The 18916-nt window shown below is 31.9% G+C and overlaps 1 protein-coding gene across 6 annotated transcripts in view; it reads right to left on the minus strand.

Moving 5' to 3' along the window:
* Nucleotides 1-3434: 3434 nt before the first annotated feature.
* The window catches only part of LOC135122482 (maternal protein pumilio-like), an 80237-nt gene continuing 64755 nt past the window's right edge, over nt 3435-18916 (minus strand). For 3 of the 6 annotated variants that reach the window (XM_064046678.1, XM_064046679.1, XM_064046683.1), the window contains 8 exons: nt 17370-17672; nt 14723-14960; nt 9651-9776; nt 8759-9182; nt 8283-8703; nt 8038-8227; nt 6093-6261; nt 3435-6032 (listed from right to left, as the gene is read on the minus strand). In XM_064046678.1, coding sequence (XP_063902748.1) covers nt 5780-6032; nt 6093-6261; nt 8038-8227; nt 8283-8703; nt 8759-9182; nt 9651-9776; nt 14723-14960; nt 17370-17672 — 2124 coding nt within the window. In that variant the 3' untranslated portion in view covers nt 3435-5779. The remainder of the gene's footprint in view (nt 6033-6092; nt 6262-8037; nt 8228-8282; nt 8704-8758; nt 9183-9650; nt 9777-14722; nt 14961-17369; nt 17673-18916) is intronic. The other 3 variants (XM_064046680.1, XM_064046682.1, XM_064046681.1) reach the window with 3 other exon arrangements.

Genomic DNA, 18916 nt, shown 5'->3' on the forward strand with positions numbered 1-18916 from the left:
TAAGTGAGTAAATCTTTTTCTTATAATATACAATAGGTAGATAGTACTGTTAATTTTCAATGATACAAAGTTTAATTTTTTAAGACAAATTAGAAGCTGCATTTCCACTGCTTATCTTATTCATTTAATTATATAACCATAGTGAGGTGCAATGCTATCCAAAATTTGTTTTAATAGAAACATATAGGCATACGGTTAATTTAGTGACGTGTGATTTACCGTTTATGAAAACAGTTATTTTACCACCATTCACTCAAAAACAAATTGATATCAATCCCAAGAAGAATTCGCTTTTACTCTTGCAGCAGTGATTTTGTATTTAAATATAGCTAATAATAATTACAAAAACGTATATTACACTAAAAACGATCAAATTAATATATTATTTTATTTGTCCTCATTTTACTAGGTCTTTTTACGCAAATATTTTACAATCTTTCTGCACTATTTACTATCATGCGGTATTTGTTGAAACACACTGTTCGACAAATCAAAATCTTGACGTGGGCTGTAAATTAAAAGGATGTTTATTTACCTCGGCAAGCACTTGCTGAAAAACGATAGTTTAATAATTACACAAGGATGTTTTGTTGATTTGCGACTGCAATTTATACGTTCCACAAATGGTACAATACTTTCCACGTTAACATTGTTATCTTTGAAACCCTGAAACATATTATTTAGTCCAATTAGAATAAATTTATCCCATTTTAATGCTACTCAAGAATCTGACACGAAGAAGAAATTTAGTCAATATTCTTGAATGAATGAATGAATAATTAAATTTCAATTAGGCATTATTCTGTACTTCTATCGAAGAATTTGTATTTTATTAAAATTTTAAAACAGCCAGTCTTGTAAATAAAAGCCATAAAATTTGCACGTTTTTTCAATATAGTGTATTTATTATTATATCTTATCCATTTTGAGATAGCTTGATCGAATTTTTCTAACAAATTATGGTTAGTGTTTTCCTTATTCGCAACAATCGTAAGGTTCACTCGACATTTATGGATTCGGCATTTTCAAAGATTATCTGTCTAATATTATAATCAGAATCACCGAGTGGAAGTGCTGTGTCGCGTCAAGGAAATATGAAATTTAAGAGATGACTATTGCAGTAATGAATTTTCATTAACAATCGTTCGAAGAGTAAAAGATCATATATTATTAGTTTTTAAATGTTAAGAACAAATTATGTAATTTAACCACATGTTTTAAATGAGGATTTTCACTATCAATTGAGTTATAAATGTAGTCCTAAATTCATAAAGTAGAAAACATATGTTCTGCTTACAAGCTACCATAATAAAATAGTATCGACATGAGTGCGACATAGTTAAAAAATTGTTATAAAAAACACACATTTGTCACTTCAAAATTGTGTGATAACTTTAATTTCGCAGTTAATATCGAATTCCTGTCACCACTAAAATTCGAATAACATCGTTTACAACTTAGGGCATTTATTTGTTTAATGTCCTTTTTTTACTTTTAATGTTTTTAATGGATACGTCAGCTCTGAACTAACAATAATAATCAATTCAGGATTCTGAGAGAATTAAACAGATCTATATAAACAATTTATTTACTTTAAATATTTTCTGGAAACAGTTCTAAAAAATAGAAGTATATTATTATTCAAATGCAACCAATTTCGGTCTCAGGGAACATTTCGATATCACCAACTGTTTGCTCGGTATTGCAGTTTCATCTGTACAAGTATTAGTATCTCAACTACAGTGTTTAAAAGGTCCGTGATATTAATCTTTACGATAAACTGAAACATCTGTTGATGGAAACTCTTTAGACAGTCCACATAAGTAATGTTGAAAATTTGTTGAAAGATTTAATAGTTATGCCATAGACAATATTTATCATCAAAAAACTCTCACATAAAGAGTATACGGTTAAGAAATGAATAAGACAAGTAAGAGATCATATAATGCGACTTATTTCAACAAAAATTAATTATTCTAAGATGGCATCAACTTATTGGTACAGAAAAACCGACAATGTTTGCTTAACGTTTTGCCATCTTTGAAACATAACTGTTTAAAAAATTTTCATGCAAAAATAAGACAACGAAATCAAAAAACTGTAGTGTAGAGCGGCAATGGAAAACACTATAATTGAAAATTCTTGAAAGTCAATATAAAATTTCCCTTACCTGTCGTTAGAAAAATAGGAACACTGGTGATCCGTTGATTCCCGCGAAACTTGTAAATTTTCCACACCTATGTACGTAACTGTTCAAATTTAATTTGATATAACGAATGGTTGTACACCATCAGAAGAATGTGTACACTAACCGACAACACACAAATATAACAAATACACACACACTTTAAGAGACATTAAATGAATTTTTTTGTGTTTAAAAAAGGTCTTATTGTAGCTGGAAATTTCCGCAAACTGAAACTAAATCAAAAATGCACCTATTATCACATCAAAAAGTACGATTTTATCAACATTTGGTTGCTTTGAATTTTTTTTGTCACTGCTGAAGAGTAAGTGTAGGTTTCCTGGAAGTTTCGCCAAGTACTGACCGTTCAAGACGTAAAGAGCACTATTTAAGGTTTTAATGTAAATGACATTACGGTTCAAATGAAAAAAAAAAAAAAAAAAAAAATAAACGCTCATATATTTATTAATTTTATATCTTTTTATATATAACAATACAAATTTAATAAATCACCATTGATTTCCATTTGTTATATCTATTTGTAATTTTTATAACTTTCCGATCAAATTTCATTCACTTTGAACAATGTAGTATTTTTATTGGTGTGTTTTGTAAAGCAAATTCGAATCAGTAACAAGTATTTGTCGTTTTTTTTTAAATCCAGTTCCAGTTCAAAAACACAGTAATAAAATCAATGTTTGTAATTTAATTAACGTTATTTTTACCGTATACAGTTTCTAATAAGCAAAATGAAAAACTAATACAAACCTGTAACACGTACAATACAATAAAAGTTTCTACTTTTTCTTTTCTCAAACGTTTCCTTGTTAATCAATTCACGACTAATCAATTAATCGTATTTATTTGAGTCGGTCTTTATATTTTCCAATTTTTTGTCGAACCAATTGTATTAATTTTACTCTTTTTGTATCTACACGAACAGAGTTTGTTTTTAAAGCACGGAGCTTGGTATTGTTCAATTCTGTGCCGGTACCAGACATTGTTCGTCAGGGAAATCAGTGGTTCCGTTAGAGAAACGCACACGCACTCTTTACTTTACTTTTTCAATTCTCGATTTCAATAAATAGAGGTTTACATAGAAACACAATTATCTACTTACCGTGATCACTCCTGCAGCCAAACAACTTTTCCAGTTCCATCCTGTTCAGAGCACGATTCAAATGTAAAAGCTTATGTGGTTGTAAATATTATAATACCCAATATAACGTAATTAAATGAAACGCTACGCTTGATTCAATAAAGTTTTATTATACTACTGTGGTAAAAAATAATAAAATCGAAATACATTATCGTACATATTAATATTCTAAGTAAACTAACATGCATTCAGTAAACTAAATTTACACATTCATAAAACAGATCGCATAATAATAAATATAATATACAGCCGTAGATCCACAGAGAGCCATATTTTTGTGAACATAAGTGATCCCCGTCCAGCTACTCTACAAGCAGGCATCAGTGCCGCAAAAGTACAATAAAACAACCAGATCGCTCCAATTTAGAATACATAGTTTACAATTTAATTACATAATTCCAAACGGCTCATTTTACAGAATATTTTTACACATGTATTATACAGTTTACAACGTGATAACCAAATGGAATTTACACTTTACACTTGTTTAGTATCTTTACATCAGTCTGAGGCCACATTGCCATCCCAAATTTAATTGGCCATCTTACCTTACTCCCCACCGCTCTATTTTATACTAATAACCATTAATTTCATTAATAGTAAATTTCATTATTCTGTTTCGAGTTACTGTAAAAAAAATCAATCAGGCAAATTAATACTGTCAATCATCCAACGATTGAAGCTGAAAATTTGCTATTAATGAAATTAACGAGTAGAACGATTTTATATGATAAAAATACAATACAAACAATTTCTAAGTACAAAATGGATTATTTTACATTATTACACTATGAGACACTTTACTATATAAATACATGTGACACAATTTAAAAATGATAACATATATACATATCACTAGCGGAAGGGGAGAGATGGTGTACAGTAATCCTTAATAAGTGTACAAGTTACCGACATGGCGTTTGCGTGGCTGTTTGGAAATGTTATGAACGAAACTATATTACATATAATACAAAATGGGTATTCTATGTACACATACCAAAGATGACTGAAGTGTTTTTGTTCTAATACCATTCAAAATTACAAAAAGTTCTATGTACTCTTACAAATATTGAATAATTTTAACACAGATTAGCTCAAAAACACACAATTACACGTAAACAGTCATAAATGCAATAAAATTAATTTAATAATTATTATAATGGAATTTACGAAACTGTACAATTACTATAAATATATTTTATATTTGAATACTTTTATCGAAAAGAAACGTGCTTTCAAATTCTATTTTATTTATTACTAGGTATTATGAACTGTTTAAACTAATGCTACCATATGAGAGAAAATGTATTCGAAACTAGAGTTTTAGTTATTTAAATTAACGACGTCACATTTGAATTATTTCAGAAAAATTAAATCTCTTTTGATGCTATGATCATCAAATGTAGATTTGTTTTTCCTTTCCGAAAAAATTTTAACCGTGAAACTCTACATCAATGTCTAAAGAACTACCTTAAATGCAAGATTGTGTGTACATTAAATGCTCGCAACAAATGCCGTATTGGCTCAAAAAATGTGACGTCATATACGCACGTGTCAATATCTACACTATATAGATACTTTAAATTTGTTCCATTGTTATTTTCAACAATTCGTTTTGAGTTATATCCTCCACACAAAAAAGTTGAGCCAATACGGCTCTTCCTAAAATTTAGTTGCAATTTAAAATTTTAAGCAATTGATCAAAATGTGATCATACAGTTGAAATGTGATAAAAGTGTAATGTGCGGTAATAGAAAAATTTTGATTTGGATGAACTTGAATGATGTCAAATCTATTTCCTGAGGACCTTATCACATTTTTAACGTACTGTTGGGATAATTTGGGGGACACTTAATATTCCTTGGTTTAAACGTTTACTTTTCAAATTTATGTACAGAGTTTTAGGTGGGGAATTTTACAAGACATCCATTTTTCTTCTAAACGAATTTAAAATAAAATTTGAGATTCGTTTCAGAACGCTGTTCTATAATTACACAACTGTTATTACTTTAATAGACACAAATAAACATGCATTATATATGATGAAATTGGTTGCCTTTTGTTTTATAGGCTCACCCTGATGATTAATAACTGGAAATAAATTAAATATTTATAAAGTAACTAAAATGGCGTCTCTAAAGTATTAGCGCATAAAACAAAAGTCAAACAACACAAACGATGAAACTTGATGTAAGACAAATTACATAAATTACAGTTATAATACAGATATTTGTATGTATTCACAATAACATATGAACCTTATAATAAAAAGTCATAATAAAAAAGATACGAAATTAATGATCCATCGATGCAAAAAAAAATAAAGAAACAATACTGGAACCTTGCTGGTGTGTTGAATATTGAACTTAAATTAACACACACAATTGGCCAAAAAATAAAAATATATTTAAAATGGATAATAAACATCGCTCAAATTAAAGCACTCCATTAGTCGGAGGTCCAATAGGACCGAGCTCCCCTCCAATGGAGCCCATAGATCCAGGAGTCTTCATAAAATATTTCTCCAACTTCGCAATTATATGTTTGCCGTAAGTGTACTTTCTCAACGAATTCAGATGAGGCCTGATTTTATGCATCAACACTTTCCGCTGTGTTGGTTCACTCACATCAATCATTTTTTGAACTACGTAATTTGCGTACTGATCTTTCATCATGACATGCAGGGCACTATAAACATAATAATAGTATCAAAATACTGTTATTACCTACTAATTAGCAAAAACTTACTTATCATTAAATCCACAAACTTCCTCAATCAGCAACGCTCTCTCAGCCCTGGTTGCATGTGTAACACACTTTTCGACTACGTTACTGGCAAATTTATGCTGACTTAAAGCTAGAACTTTTCCTCTTACGCTGCTTATCAACTGACCCTTGTCTTCGGGCTTTCCATGTTCTGTAATTTATTATTACAGATATATTAATTAGTAATATATCTCATGTACAAAAAGACTACCAGTCACGGCAGTCAATTCGATTTTAGTCAGGATATAATCAATGCACGAACAATACGGTTTTCAAAACTAACTATGGAAAAAGCTATTGCAATTTATTACAAGGCATTCGAGAAATGCATAACTATTAACATTAAATATTATTATTATGTTTTACCCTACAGTATTTCATATTGTAATTATATGCACGAGATATAACACTGTCTTTTAAAGACGTGATGACATGGTGTGGATAAATTACGATATATTGAGATAGAATTTCATAGGTTAGTTAAAACGTACAATTTTCAAAATTCTTTTTTTATTATTATTTTAATTTGATTCAGTCAAGAGTTTACTCTGGTTTTACTTATTTTTCAAAAAAATTTCATTAGTATTAGTTAAGAGTAAATAAATACAGTATGTCCAAAAGTTTTTGTGTATCAAACATTTTAGTTCCAAAAATTCCAAAATTCGACGCTTTTGGAACAACAAAATTTATAAATCCATATATAACAATCATACAAAAAATTTGCTTCAAATGTAGGGAGTGTATCAAATAGCTCGACTTGTTCATGTGTTTGGGTTCATACTTTTCAAGCAACACACTACTTGAATGTCAGGTGGCTGGTATAACAATGGCAACGAAGCAAAAATTTTGTTTTAGCTTCTAAGATTTTTCAAAAATTTTGAGCAGAGGTCAAAATCCTGACCAGATTGTTCGTGTTTTATTTACTTTTTGCTATTAAGTTAGTTATAAATTTTAGAATCTTCAAGAATTTTGGTCATAAAATTTTGTTGATTGAATTTTCAAAATTAAAAAAAATAAATAAATAAATACATAAATAAAATAAAAAACAGACTTTGATTTTTTTATTCTTCGCACACTGTTATTGTACACAAACGAAGTTTAATACCCTGTTATTTGAGAACAACAAATGCTCGAACAACTTTCCTGATGAAAATGAATTACAAAATGGAGGAGATACGCTCCTGTACAAAGTTTCCAAGTTTGGAATTTATGGTTGTACGGATTAGGGGCTGATATTCTTGAACTCTGAAGCTGTAAAATTATTAATTTATAAACAGTGTGCTTCCAGTGAATATGTGTAACTCAACACAGCTGGTTTTATTTTTTCGTGGCAAATGCCAAACGTTTATTTTTTCAATAAGATGTGTTACGTATAATGTGTTCATGAAGATGTTTTCGAGCATCATTTTATTTACATCCTACGTTGGATGTCTTCGTAGTGTTAATCACGCATTACGGGACACTGCATAAATTCAAGCGAAGAAAATGTTTATCTTTGTAACAAGTGTGGAAGGTAGTGTTTTACGAATACGTTGGTGTAAAGTGTATGAATTCGGAAAATACCTTCATGTTTGTAACAAGAACACTTTTTCTTAAGAATGACCTTTATGACATTTCACGATTAGGAACGTTAAAAATAGATTACGACAACTGGGGTCTTACGCAGGTTCTGCGGTAAATCTGACTAAAATAACGTATGTACAATAAAACGTTTCATACATGCTTGTAGCAATAGGAAATTAACGACTTTGGATTTTTCGTCAAATAAAAAATGATGCATGATCTTTACAGATAAGCAGAAGAAACCTCCACAAAATTTTAGTTCAGAAAACAAAGCTAATGATTGCATTTTTCAATAGATTAACACCGATGAGTCGCTTTCATAGATAAGAACAAACCAATGGTTATATAATTACTGCAAACTTACCCAACACATGCTGGATGACGTAGTTTCCAAACTGGTCCTGGATCAGCTGATCTGTATGCTGGTGTAATTCAGCTAATATGGGTGCAGTTTGCTCAGGTGTGCAGTGTTCTAAAATGCGTTGTATGACTCTACAACCATATGGATGTGTAGACAAAGTGTACACTTGCCCTGAGAATGACTGAATGATGAACTGCAAACGAAAATCCTTAAGTTTCGCTATCGAATAATCAATAAATGTCCATTACCTGTAAAGCATTAGGATCTACGCATTCGATACACTTTTGAACTACATGATTTCCATTTTGATCTTTAACACATTTCAAAACGTGTCCGTCGAGTTCTCGAACTATCTCTTGTTGTTGTTCTGGTGGAATGGATTCGAGAGCTTTCTGAATAACTCGGCAGCCGTACATTTGTAGAGCCAATGGAAGCACGTGTCCTCTAACCTTCTGAGCCAAAGTCGTCTTCTGTTCCGGCGTCCCGAATTCAAAGAATTTCTGTATGACGTAATTGCCAAATACATCAGTCATGAGATTGTACGCTGCCGACAAAATTTCATTGAAAACCATCTGCTTTTCAGTCGCAGATGCGCGCTCCAACTTCTGTTGAATAAAACGAGATCCATGTTGGTCCTGAGAGAACTCCACGATGTGGTTTGCCAAGTCTCTGCAAACAAAAACAGATCTTGGAATCATGTTCTGGCGTAGTCGAAAGGACTTACCTCAATTGTAAATTCGGGTATCTGTTATTTCTAAAGTCCTCGAGCAATCTTGACCTGCCTTGCTGTCCTTTATCTAGCGAACTCGGTACCGTCGATAGTGAGGAATTAATTTTCGTGAATAGCGAATTTGTCGAGCCGAACATAGTATTCGTTGTTAAGCCAGCAGCAACGGAATTTCTGTACTTCGCTTCAGCTCCAGGTGCCGCTGACAGAACGCGGGAAGTCATCAGTCCACCGAGTTGCAGAGGAGCAGACGGTGGCGGCGTCAAGCTTCCTGCCAGAGGGCTTGGACTGCTCCCGATGTTGTATGATGTCGGCCATTTTTGTCTATAATCCAGCGACGGCGAAAATGCCGAAGTGTTGCGATCGAACGAATCACGTCTTCCCGTCGACGTCGTGTTGAGTCCCAGGCCTACAAAATTATCTACATAAAACATTTTAATTTTTCTATTGTCCATTTTATTTCGGCTAAAATATATTTTACAATAAATAAGCTATGCAATGAGGACACTTTCATCAAATTCCTACGAAAATGTTAACCATCCGTTTCATTAATTCTCGCAAAAGACATGTGCAACAATTAATTTTGCATAAAAACGCATCTGCAATTTTTCAAATTACTCAATATGCTACATGTCGAATTTTTACCGCCATAATGTTAATGGTAAGTTATGCAAATTGAGGAAAATATTATCTTAAAATTCCAGGTATAAAAAAAGCAAATATTCACAAGTGATGCAGTTTTAACAACTTTTAAAAATTTGTACATTAAACCATATTGGGTGTCTTGATTTAAAAGTATGTATGTACAATATATGAAAAGTGCCAGCTCAACGACTCAAGTTTCCATGTTAGTATGTAACGGAAGAATGATGTGGACTACATATCCTACCTGTGTGAAGGGACGTAGTTGTAGCGGATGAACCAATATTTCCTAGAGAAGAACTACCAAATGGAGCAGAAGGTGGTGCTGCATGAAGAGGTGGAAACAAACCAGAACCAACACCTTGGGCCACACCTACCCACACCAACCACAGTTAGTAAATACACGCCACAAAAACATACCAAGCTGTTGTATGACAATTATTAATTAATGCTTGCATATTAGATCAACTGTTGATGGGTATGGGAATGTAATTTCCGAGAACATAAAATAATTAACAGCTTTTTTAACACTTGCAAATCAATTTTACAAACAAATGCTGGAAATGTACAGTTTAACTAGTGTTGTATTATGCCGTGTCCTCATCATAACAGATAAACGAAGTTTCATTAGGTTCAATAGTTTTCACTTTTTGGTCATTAAGTTTTGCAAAACAAATTTCTTCAACCAATTTTCGTAGTATATAATTAGTTAAAAAAAAAAAAAAATACTGTGACTTGCTCATAAGAACATCAACGTCAATGTTACAATAATAGGGTTGACAGAACGTGTTATGCAGCCTGGTGAAATTAGCACGCCAGACCCTAAGAAAGTTAATTTTTATGTAGGCAATTTAAGATAACTACTATAAATGAAAACAATAGGCAATGCCACGTAGTATGTAACAATAAATAGTCGACTGTCGAGTACAAACCACTTCTAATTGAAGCATATGAATGTAAATAAATTGTATTACTTTTGGACAAATAACAGCAAGATAAGAAGTTTTAGTGAATGGTATCATTTCCACTTGGTATTCCTAATATTAATATTAATTTATTAATACGATTTTTGAGACATCCTTTGAGATTTCTTGGCGAATCTATATTTACGTATTTTACAACGGATTTTACAGAAATTCAACAGATCATTCCTTAAGTCCCTTTTGGTCTCTCGTTCACATATGTGAAAATGAATTCCTACCATAAACTGCATCAAAATATATTTTCTTACTAAAACGACCACTGATAATTTTAAAAAACGGATTTTGTCGAGTCAATACAATTAATCAAAAATGGTATTGCAATAATAATTTAAAGTTAAAAATAATTTAAACGGAATTTTAATTCAACTGGGAGGTTCTATAGCGTTACTGAAACATTTGCATGTTACCATGCGTAGGAATTTTGTCCCTAGATAAAAATATTAATTTCATACGGGCTATAATCGAAATGCAGTACCGTTTTCTTGGAACAGGCATACGTATACCGAATGTTATCAAAGTTATCGTCTTGTGAAAATAAACCAAGTATATATAAATTTGTCTAGTCAAATAAATTTGAAATTGATTAATTATAAACAGGAACATATTCGTGCGTATTTCACACATTGTATTACAGCATAGACCTATTGTTAACATCGAAAAGTACGAGCAGTTTTTTCTAATTTCAACGAGCTCGATCTTTTAACTATAAATTCGCTACGCAAATGTGGGTATGCATTTACGTATAAGTAAATAATAATTTTTACTTGGCATTTTTTTGTAAACTGATCACCACACGAATGAGTAAAGTAATAAATAAAAGCCTTCGAAATTCTAACCTCAAATTTCAATCGGCAGGCATGTGGGCGAAATAAAAAACTGCTATTGTTAAGAGCAAGAAGTAAAAATAAAGTATCTAGACAAAACTGCAATAACATCGGAATTTTAATTATCTAAAAGAATCGATATATATTTAAAAAATAACTGTGGATATTCCTCAATTCGTCAGCAATTATTTAAGTTGGGGGTTTCTATTTAATGAAAATGTGACATAAAAACATTGCATGCAATGGAAGTATTTTAGTTATCATCATAAAGACCCTACGGAATTAAACTTTTATATTTATTATTATGAGCACGAGACACTAGTCTATTAGCCAAATGTTCTAAGGGGGGTGTTCTGTCTAAGGTTTTATGGCGTTTGAAGTGTTCCCTACTTTATTGAGATATAAAAAAAACATGAAACTGCTGAAACAAAAAAAAAGTAGTTTAATTTAGGTTAATGCAAAACTAACAACGAACTTGTTAGTGTTAAGTAAATATACATAGAAGTCATTTGTAACTGTACGAAGTATGTATACTTAATTTTATTCCAGTAAAACATCAATGTTGTTTACTGTTTACCTTGAACAAATCTAGGCAAAATTAGTAAGATGTTTTAAATAGATTAGACAGTAAATTTAATTTCTACTTCGAAAGTAGAAAGTGACGCTACTAATTATCCACAAAAAAAAACTCGTTTCCAAATAATTCATTATTGATATATTATATGGATTCATCACCTAATTTATGAAAAAATAAGGACTAACGATTAAACTGAAGAAAAAAAAGATCATCAAATTTTCGAATTGAAAATGAAATGTTACCAAAAAAAAAAAAGTAATATTTTTAGTGTCATTAACGTTCCATTGAATCAACACCACATTCCACAGTAAATATGTATGAGCTTTTGTTATTCAAAATGTACATATAGTTCAATTTGATATGTAATTAAATAAAAATAAATGGGAAACAAATTGACACACAATTCAAAGCTGTATCTAGCACATTGATATTCAGTGCGACTTCATCAACACTCCTCGCCTTCTTCAACGAAAACGTAACAATTATTGTGAATAATTTAGTTTTGTTGTTAAATAATAAAGTCACAAATCAATATACAAGCACGTTACTACTTAATCCTTTTTAACGAATGGCAAATTACTTTAGCATACATGGACTGCTAACGAACAAATTTGCAACGTAATCTTATATGTTTTTATTGTTTCCGAAAAAATTGCAGAAAATGACAAAAATCTACAATCAATATCATGTGATCACTGATCACTATACTGGAGAAAACAATTGAACTGAATCGTGGACTGGTTCATATTATTACTGGAGTCTCAAATTCCAACTTCCCTTCTCTAGTGGAACGGGAGATATGAGCGAATGGTTATTATGTGTGTAACCAAGGTCAGAAAGATGTATTTAAAACATTTCCTGATATCAGTCAACCAATTTTGTCACTTGTCAATATGGATCAACCATGAAAGATAAGATTACACACCACATGGACAGCAAACAACTTGGACGAATAATACAGAAAGTAACTTTCGTTAATCTTTTTTAAAAAGCGGTAAATTTGTTTATAAAACTGTTTACTGCTCAACATAGTTGGTTTCTTTGTTAAGCGACTCGTCACAGCACTGTTCAAAAGTTTGTCTGTTTTCTTTAGAATATCAAACACCTATGTAACCACTAACCAAACATTTCATGCAATAAAGTCTCTAAATTTAGAAAAACTGTATAGTAGAGTTAAAATTACATCCACATTTATCGGTCACCATAGATGGTTTCGCCTTTCAACTAACAATGACATGTTCCTGAGGATTTATTTATCGCAAGTTTGACACTTGACGATGATTTTTACCTATGCGTATATTCTTGACAGTCGGAAAGTGCATGACCCGTTCAATTTCGTAGTCGGCATACCGTCTGATGAACTTAAAAATGGTTACGAATGTTTAAAATTAGTAGGAAGCGTAGTTATTTATACTTTATTATTGCGCACTCCGAAAAAAATAAGATAAAAATAATTAATAAGAACTTAATAAACACAACAAAATTTTAATGTAATTGTGTGACTAAATGAGCAAAATCGAAATACGAACAGTGAGAGAAATATGCTCAAGCGGAACCTGTTCTGTTTTACCTTCATACACTGCCAGACAAAAAAACCCGGACACTTATAACTTTACGCTAATGTTTAGTGTTATATATATTTTTTTTGTTTCCACGTTTTAAAATAAAGTTATGTTTTCTGTTCATGAATACCTTAATGTTTTGCTTTGTGAAATATTTTTTACAAAAGTTCGACAAATTGCAGGTAATTACAAAAAATTCGAGTGTCCGGTTTTTTTTTTGTCTGCTAGTGTATTTATTTATTTCATACATTAGTTGTCGGCAGTTTTCGTTGTCAGTTATTTAGCAAGTTCAAATTTTATTTTTAATCTCAAATTGATATCTTCTTACAGGCTGCACCCGTGGACATGGAGAAAAATGTTTTGCTGTATTCACTACTTTTAATAAATATAGAACAATCATCACTTCAGTTTCCCCGTACGACTTTTTTTAATGTTCAGTATGTACCAACCATTATCAACACCAAATTCGTTTTTAAAAACTACTCTCAACTCTATTGTTTTAATATTTTCTTGATTACGAAAAGATTGTTCGTTTGTTTTCATATATACAATGTGATTTAATAGACCCACGACATTATGAAGGATAAAACCAACCAAACCAATGACATATTCAGTCGGATATGTCTTATATAAAAGTGTTAGTATTAATGATGGCCCCCATGAGTTTGTTAGAACAGAGCAACGTAACCCCAAAAATGTGTTTGTTCTTTTTTGTTTTGTTTTAAACTATTACATAATCTGCGCTCTTATCTAGAGAAAGGTACAGATAGATTACGATATTCAAAGAAACTGCAAATACAAATAGCCAGCTCTAACATCCAACAATGTATCAGATGTTTTCGTTTTTTTTTTTTTTTGATAAATTGGTATACAACCAAACTAAAACATGAAGTAGTAAAATATATAAAAACACGAATCAAAAGTGTTAGTGGTTATCGTCCAACTACGCTTCCGTTTGTTAACCTCAAACGAATTTGTATTTTTATTACTGTATAAAACATGAAAAAAATAGAATGTTGGGAGACGGTATCCGGAAGAACACTTTTGACTCTAGTTGTGTATATTATTTATTCAATTTACTATTAAACTTAGCTTTCACCGTATACTAATATCTAATATGAGAGTTATCGTCTGAAAAACAAAGCCTAGAACAATCGGTATATTCTGCTATTGCAGCAATCATTTGAAATATTACATGTTTATTTATCTAAAATCTGCAAACATGCAATAGTATAAATATTTAACTTATTTCGGCTTTCTTAAAAAATGCAAACACCGTGGAGTTATGTATCTGTTTCTAACCCAAGATCACAACTTACAAAATTCACATACAAATATACATAATTAAAAGTGTACAAGCTAAATGAACCTACCTCCTAAAGTCCCACCGTTCACTGAAGTATTCACATTAGCACCATACAAACTCTGGGGTGTACTTGAATACAGGGAAGCACCTGCCGGTGTTTGTCGATTGGCTTGTGGCTGAACAAGTACAGGAGCAGGGCTGACCAAACGCATAGGCGTACCATTTCGCATTGCCGCACCCTGTGCCATAAGGATTGGGGTATTTTGATCATAGTAGGGAACAATGTAACCTCCAGGAACTTGTGGCTGTAAAATAAAAGCACCAGAATTTATTACAACATTTACTTTTAAAATTCAAAGAGACTGTTAATATTAGCCTTAAAATGTGACTCTATACACTGAAGAGTTATGTATGTATGAAAATGTCCGAAATAATTAAATTTACCACTGAATGAACTATAAAATTGGTTTCTTAAGTAACTTCACAGTTACCTTTTAAAATCACTTTGATTTTTCACTTCTGACTCGTGCGACCACAGCTTTCACATTCGACTTGTCTGTGTTAACAAGTTTATTTCGGAAGCGGTAAAAAAGCTGTGATACAATCCACCGGTAACGAAAATCCGAATCTTTATTAATTTGAGTATTATTAGAACGGGAGATTCTAAAAACAAATTTATTTTGGACCATGTCCTCTACACGTGAAGCATGAATAAATTCTTAGAATTAAATGACGATTTCTAAGATTCTTAGTTTAAATTTGGTCGAAAATTAACCACCATAACGGTTCCAGATTGATAATGACACAACCGACTTTTTTCTGGTCCTACTTTACATAAACTTTAGATGAACCCGCTGCCTGCTGCTACCGAAACATTCTCAACACTTCTGTGTAGCAATTTAAGACTTGGTTAGGTAGAATTTCATTTCCACCACAACAGCGAATGATAACAATCATGCCATTTTCACGCAACTTTTTTAATACTATGCAAAAATGAAACGCAAAACTTCAACTGAATTCCAGAGTTCACAAATTTACATTGCAAAGTCAGTTTAGAAAATTTAAATGAAACTACAAACTGCAACATTTGTGTGTTTCTACGAACAGTGTATTACCAGAATTTAATCACAAAACCTCAACAATGTTTGCAATAAGTAACGATTCATAATGACTCAGCGGAAATGACACCAAGTTACTAAGTTACGATCCTATGCTTAAAAACTGTAATAATATAAAAATATTTTTATTCAGTATAACCTTGGCGTACTGATCTGATACCACAATAAAGGAAAATCCGATCAAATAAGTGAAGCATACTTGTCACACAATATGAATTGATCCCTTTATCTGTACATTACAAAATGTTCTAGGAACTGTATCCCCTGTCATATAGTAAATATCGATAGTTATGTACTTGAGTGACGATCTAACTCTTTCAACAGTATCGTCTTATTAATTCCAAAATATTGATCGGCTAGTTTCAATTTATTTTTATTAGAATGCCCAACATATTGAAAAAAGTAGATAATTTCGTCCACTCACTATAGAAAGTAACGATTACATCCCTTTTATAGTAATGAAACTGCAGCTATTTGGTCAGGCATAAAATTAACGCGTACACAGGTAAATATCAAGTATAAAGCTTAGAAAAACATTCTTCAATTCATTCCGTGTAATAGGATCAAGAAATAGATACACAATTAAACGATTTGTGACGCTAATGCGAGTTCAGCGAAAATCTAGACCAACGGAAAGGCAGTACGGTGGTTTGTTGCAGCGCTTCCTTAATGCGTGGATTATACTATGCTTATGTAAAACCTATTCATTACTTTACTTGTATCTTAAATAAAAACTGCATGAATGCTGTTTTAATTTATAAACGAGGAAGCAACATTTGTGCGACTTGAACAAGTATTTTCAAGTTATATCGAGTACACAAATAAAATGTTCTCGTAGAAAAACGTCTGTCAAATATATAAAAAAAAGAATGTATGATGAGATCATTATTTAAAGATGTTTACTGTTAGCAGCAACTGTCTCTTGAGAACGCGTAAAATAAAAATATTATCGGTTATATAGCAAAACGTACTTAAATACATCATAAAGTGATCGGATGCGGATTCTTGGCCTCCTTATTTAAAGGTCCATTTTGTGTAATATAATTTCTAGTTTCAAAATAACACCATCTAACCAAAAATACAACTTTATAAAGAATTTTGTCAAATCGCTACAAAAAACTATAGAAACTAATTAAAAAAATATTTACATCATATAAACATGCGTATGTATGTGAAATAAGTCTGCAGAAGAATATCTTCTATATTCCCATTCGAAAAATATACAATAAAAGCTTTGTATCTTCTCGAAGACATACCAACAATATCCCGCGATAAAATATGACAGCGTCGTTTATTCTCGCGTTCTGACTACACACCTTGATTCCCCGAATACAAAACGCGCAAAAATAACCTCACAATCGTCCCATTCTTCTAATTTACAACTCGAAAATTTTGCATCAAAGACGTGTCGTATTCATATACGTATTCCTTAAATTCATCGTCAGCATGCGTAAGGTATCATCAATATAACGGGCTGTCCCAAAAACAAGAAATTCAACGTTGAAACCGTTATGCAGTATAAATAACACCGTTTCCTTAACTGATCAATAACTAAAATACACATGAGAGCGAGTAAAAAAACTACATGTAGCTTACTTGTACTTGTTGTTGTGCTTCAGCTGTGCCATTTGGAGTAAGAGGTCTTCTGGCTCCATTACTGGCTCCTTGTTGAATTAAATTTGCCGGTGCTGGATACACCCACGGTCCAACACCATAATATTGCGGAACACCGGCGGTAATGAGGTAGGAAGGTTCCTGCTGGTGGTTCAAAACATACGGAGGTTGAGGAAATGCTGCCTGCTGTTGTTGAGCCAGATACTGCTGCTGTTGTTGCTGCAATAACTGTAACTGTGCAGCACTCGGAGTAGCGGCCTGTGTTTGTTGAGATCGGAAGAGTTGCTACAAAAAAAAGCAAATAAATATGCTATTCATCTTGCACAAAATTGGTACTTTCGTACTTTAAAAGGTCAACTTGCCACAAAATAAAAAAAGTATATTTATGATATAGCAAAACAAGGACGGAGTAGACATAATTCACTTCAATGATTTGAGTGTAAATCTTATAATTTTCCACTTCTGATTCTTTGTCTGTAGTACTGCAATTTTTTTAACAGTCGCATTTTCAGACAAATAAGGTGGAATTTTACTTTGAACGCTAACAAATGTCTGCGTAAGAGGTTGCAACATTACCTTGTAGTCGAAGCGGTAAAAATAAACTTTTTGTGACATTATATTATAAACCCACATTTTGATGTACGTACACATGTCGATTTATAATGAATAATCTCGTAACTGCTACTACCTTTAAACAAATACGAAAATAATGGACTCAATTACGCATGTACTTTATCTATACATCATATACTTTTTATCTACATATATACTTAGTTGTTTTAAGGAAATAAACGTCTATGTTGGGCACCGTAGCGATGGAATTAGATGTAATCATGCGAATGTTGATTATTAAAAATTAACGGAACTTCTCGAGTTTATCTTGATGTTCCATATTTAATTAACTCTGAGGAACAGTAAACAGTGTTAGTTTCTTATAGTTTATGTATCAGTTACAAGAACATTCTACAATATACAAAATTAGAAACTAAATAATTCAAACTGTTACAGTGCGTGCGTTATGTCCATTTTGCGCATAAATAACTTCGCACATTACTTATTTTGATTACGTGTCGATTTAAATGAACTGTTTTCATAATTGATCACGTAACTGCAATGGCGACTGCAAGACAATGCTCGTCAAAAGATCAAAAAATAAACTGGATCAATAAGTTTAGTGTCTTCAAATGTATGCCTGCCTCAAGCTTCTATATCGAACCAGCATTAAAACAATGTAAATTCACTTGAGTCGAAAAAAAAAATTCAACACCGTCCAATAAATCACGGAAAGTTCATTCGCCTGACATATTTATTCCAACTCGCAAGGCAGAAGAAATGTGTAAGGTAAACAAGAATTACACAGACAATCCGTACCTACAAGTGTATTAGTTCGTTATAACGGTATCGTGGCCGCAAAGAAATGCTTCCTCATCAACCGGCACAGAGCAATGACTTCGGGGCCTAAATTACCATTCTAGAATGACCAAGTTAAAAGACACTCGAAACCTAATCAGCTATTACGCAATAATTAT

This window comes from Zophobas morio, unplaced genomic scaffold, assembly GCF_036711695.1.
Source record: "Zophobas morio isolate AGI-343-1 ecotype UQ-CSIRO unplaced genomic scaffold, CSIRO_AGI_Zmor_V1 ptg000005l, whole genome shotgun sequence".
Taxonomy (NCBI): Eukaryota; Metazoa; Arthropoda; class Insecta; order Coleoptera; family Tenebrionidae; genus Zophobas; species Zophobas morio.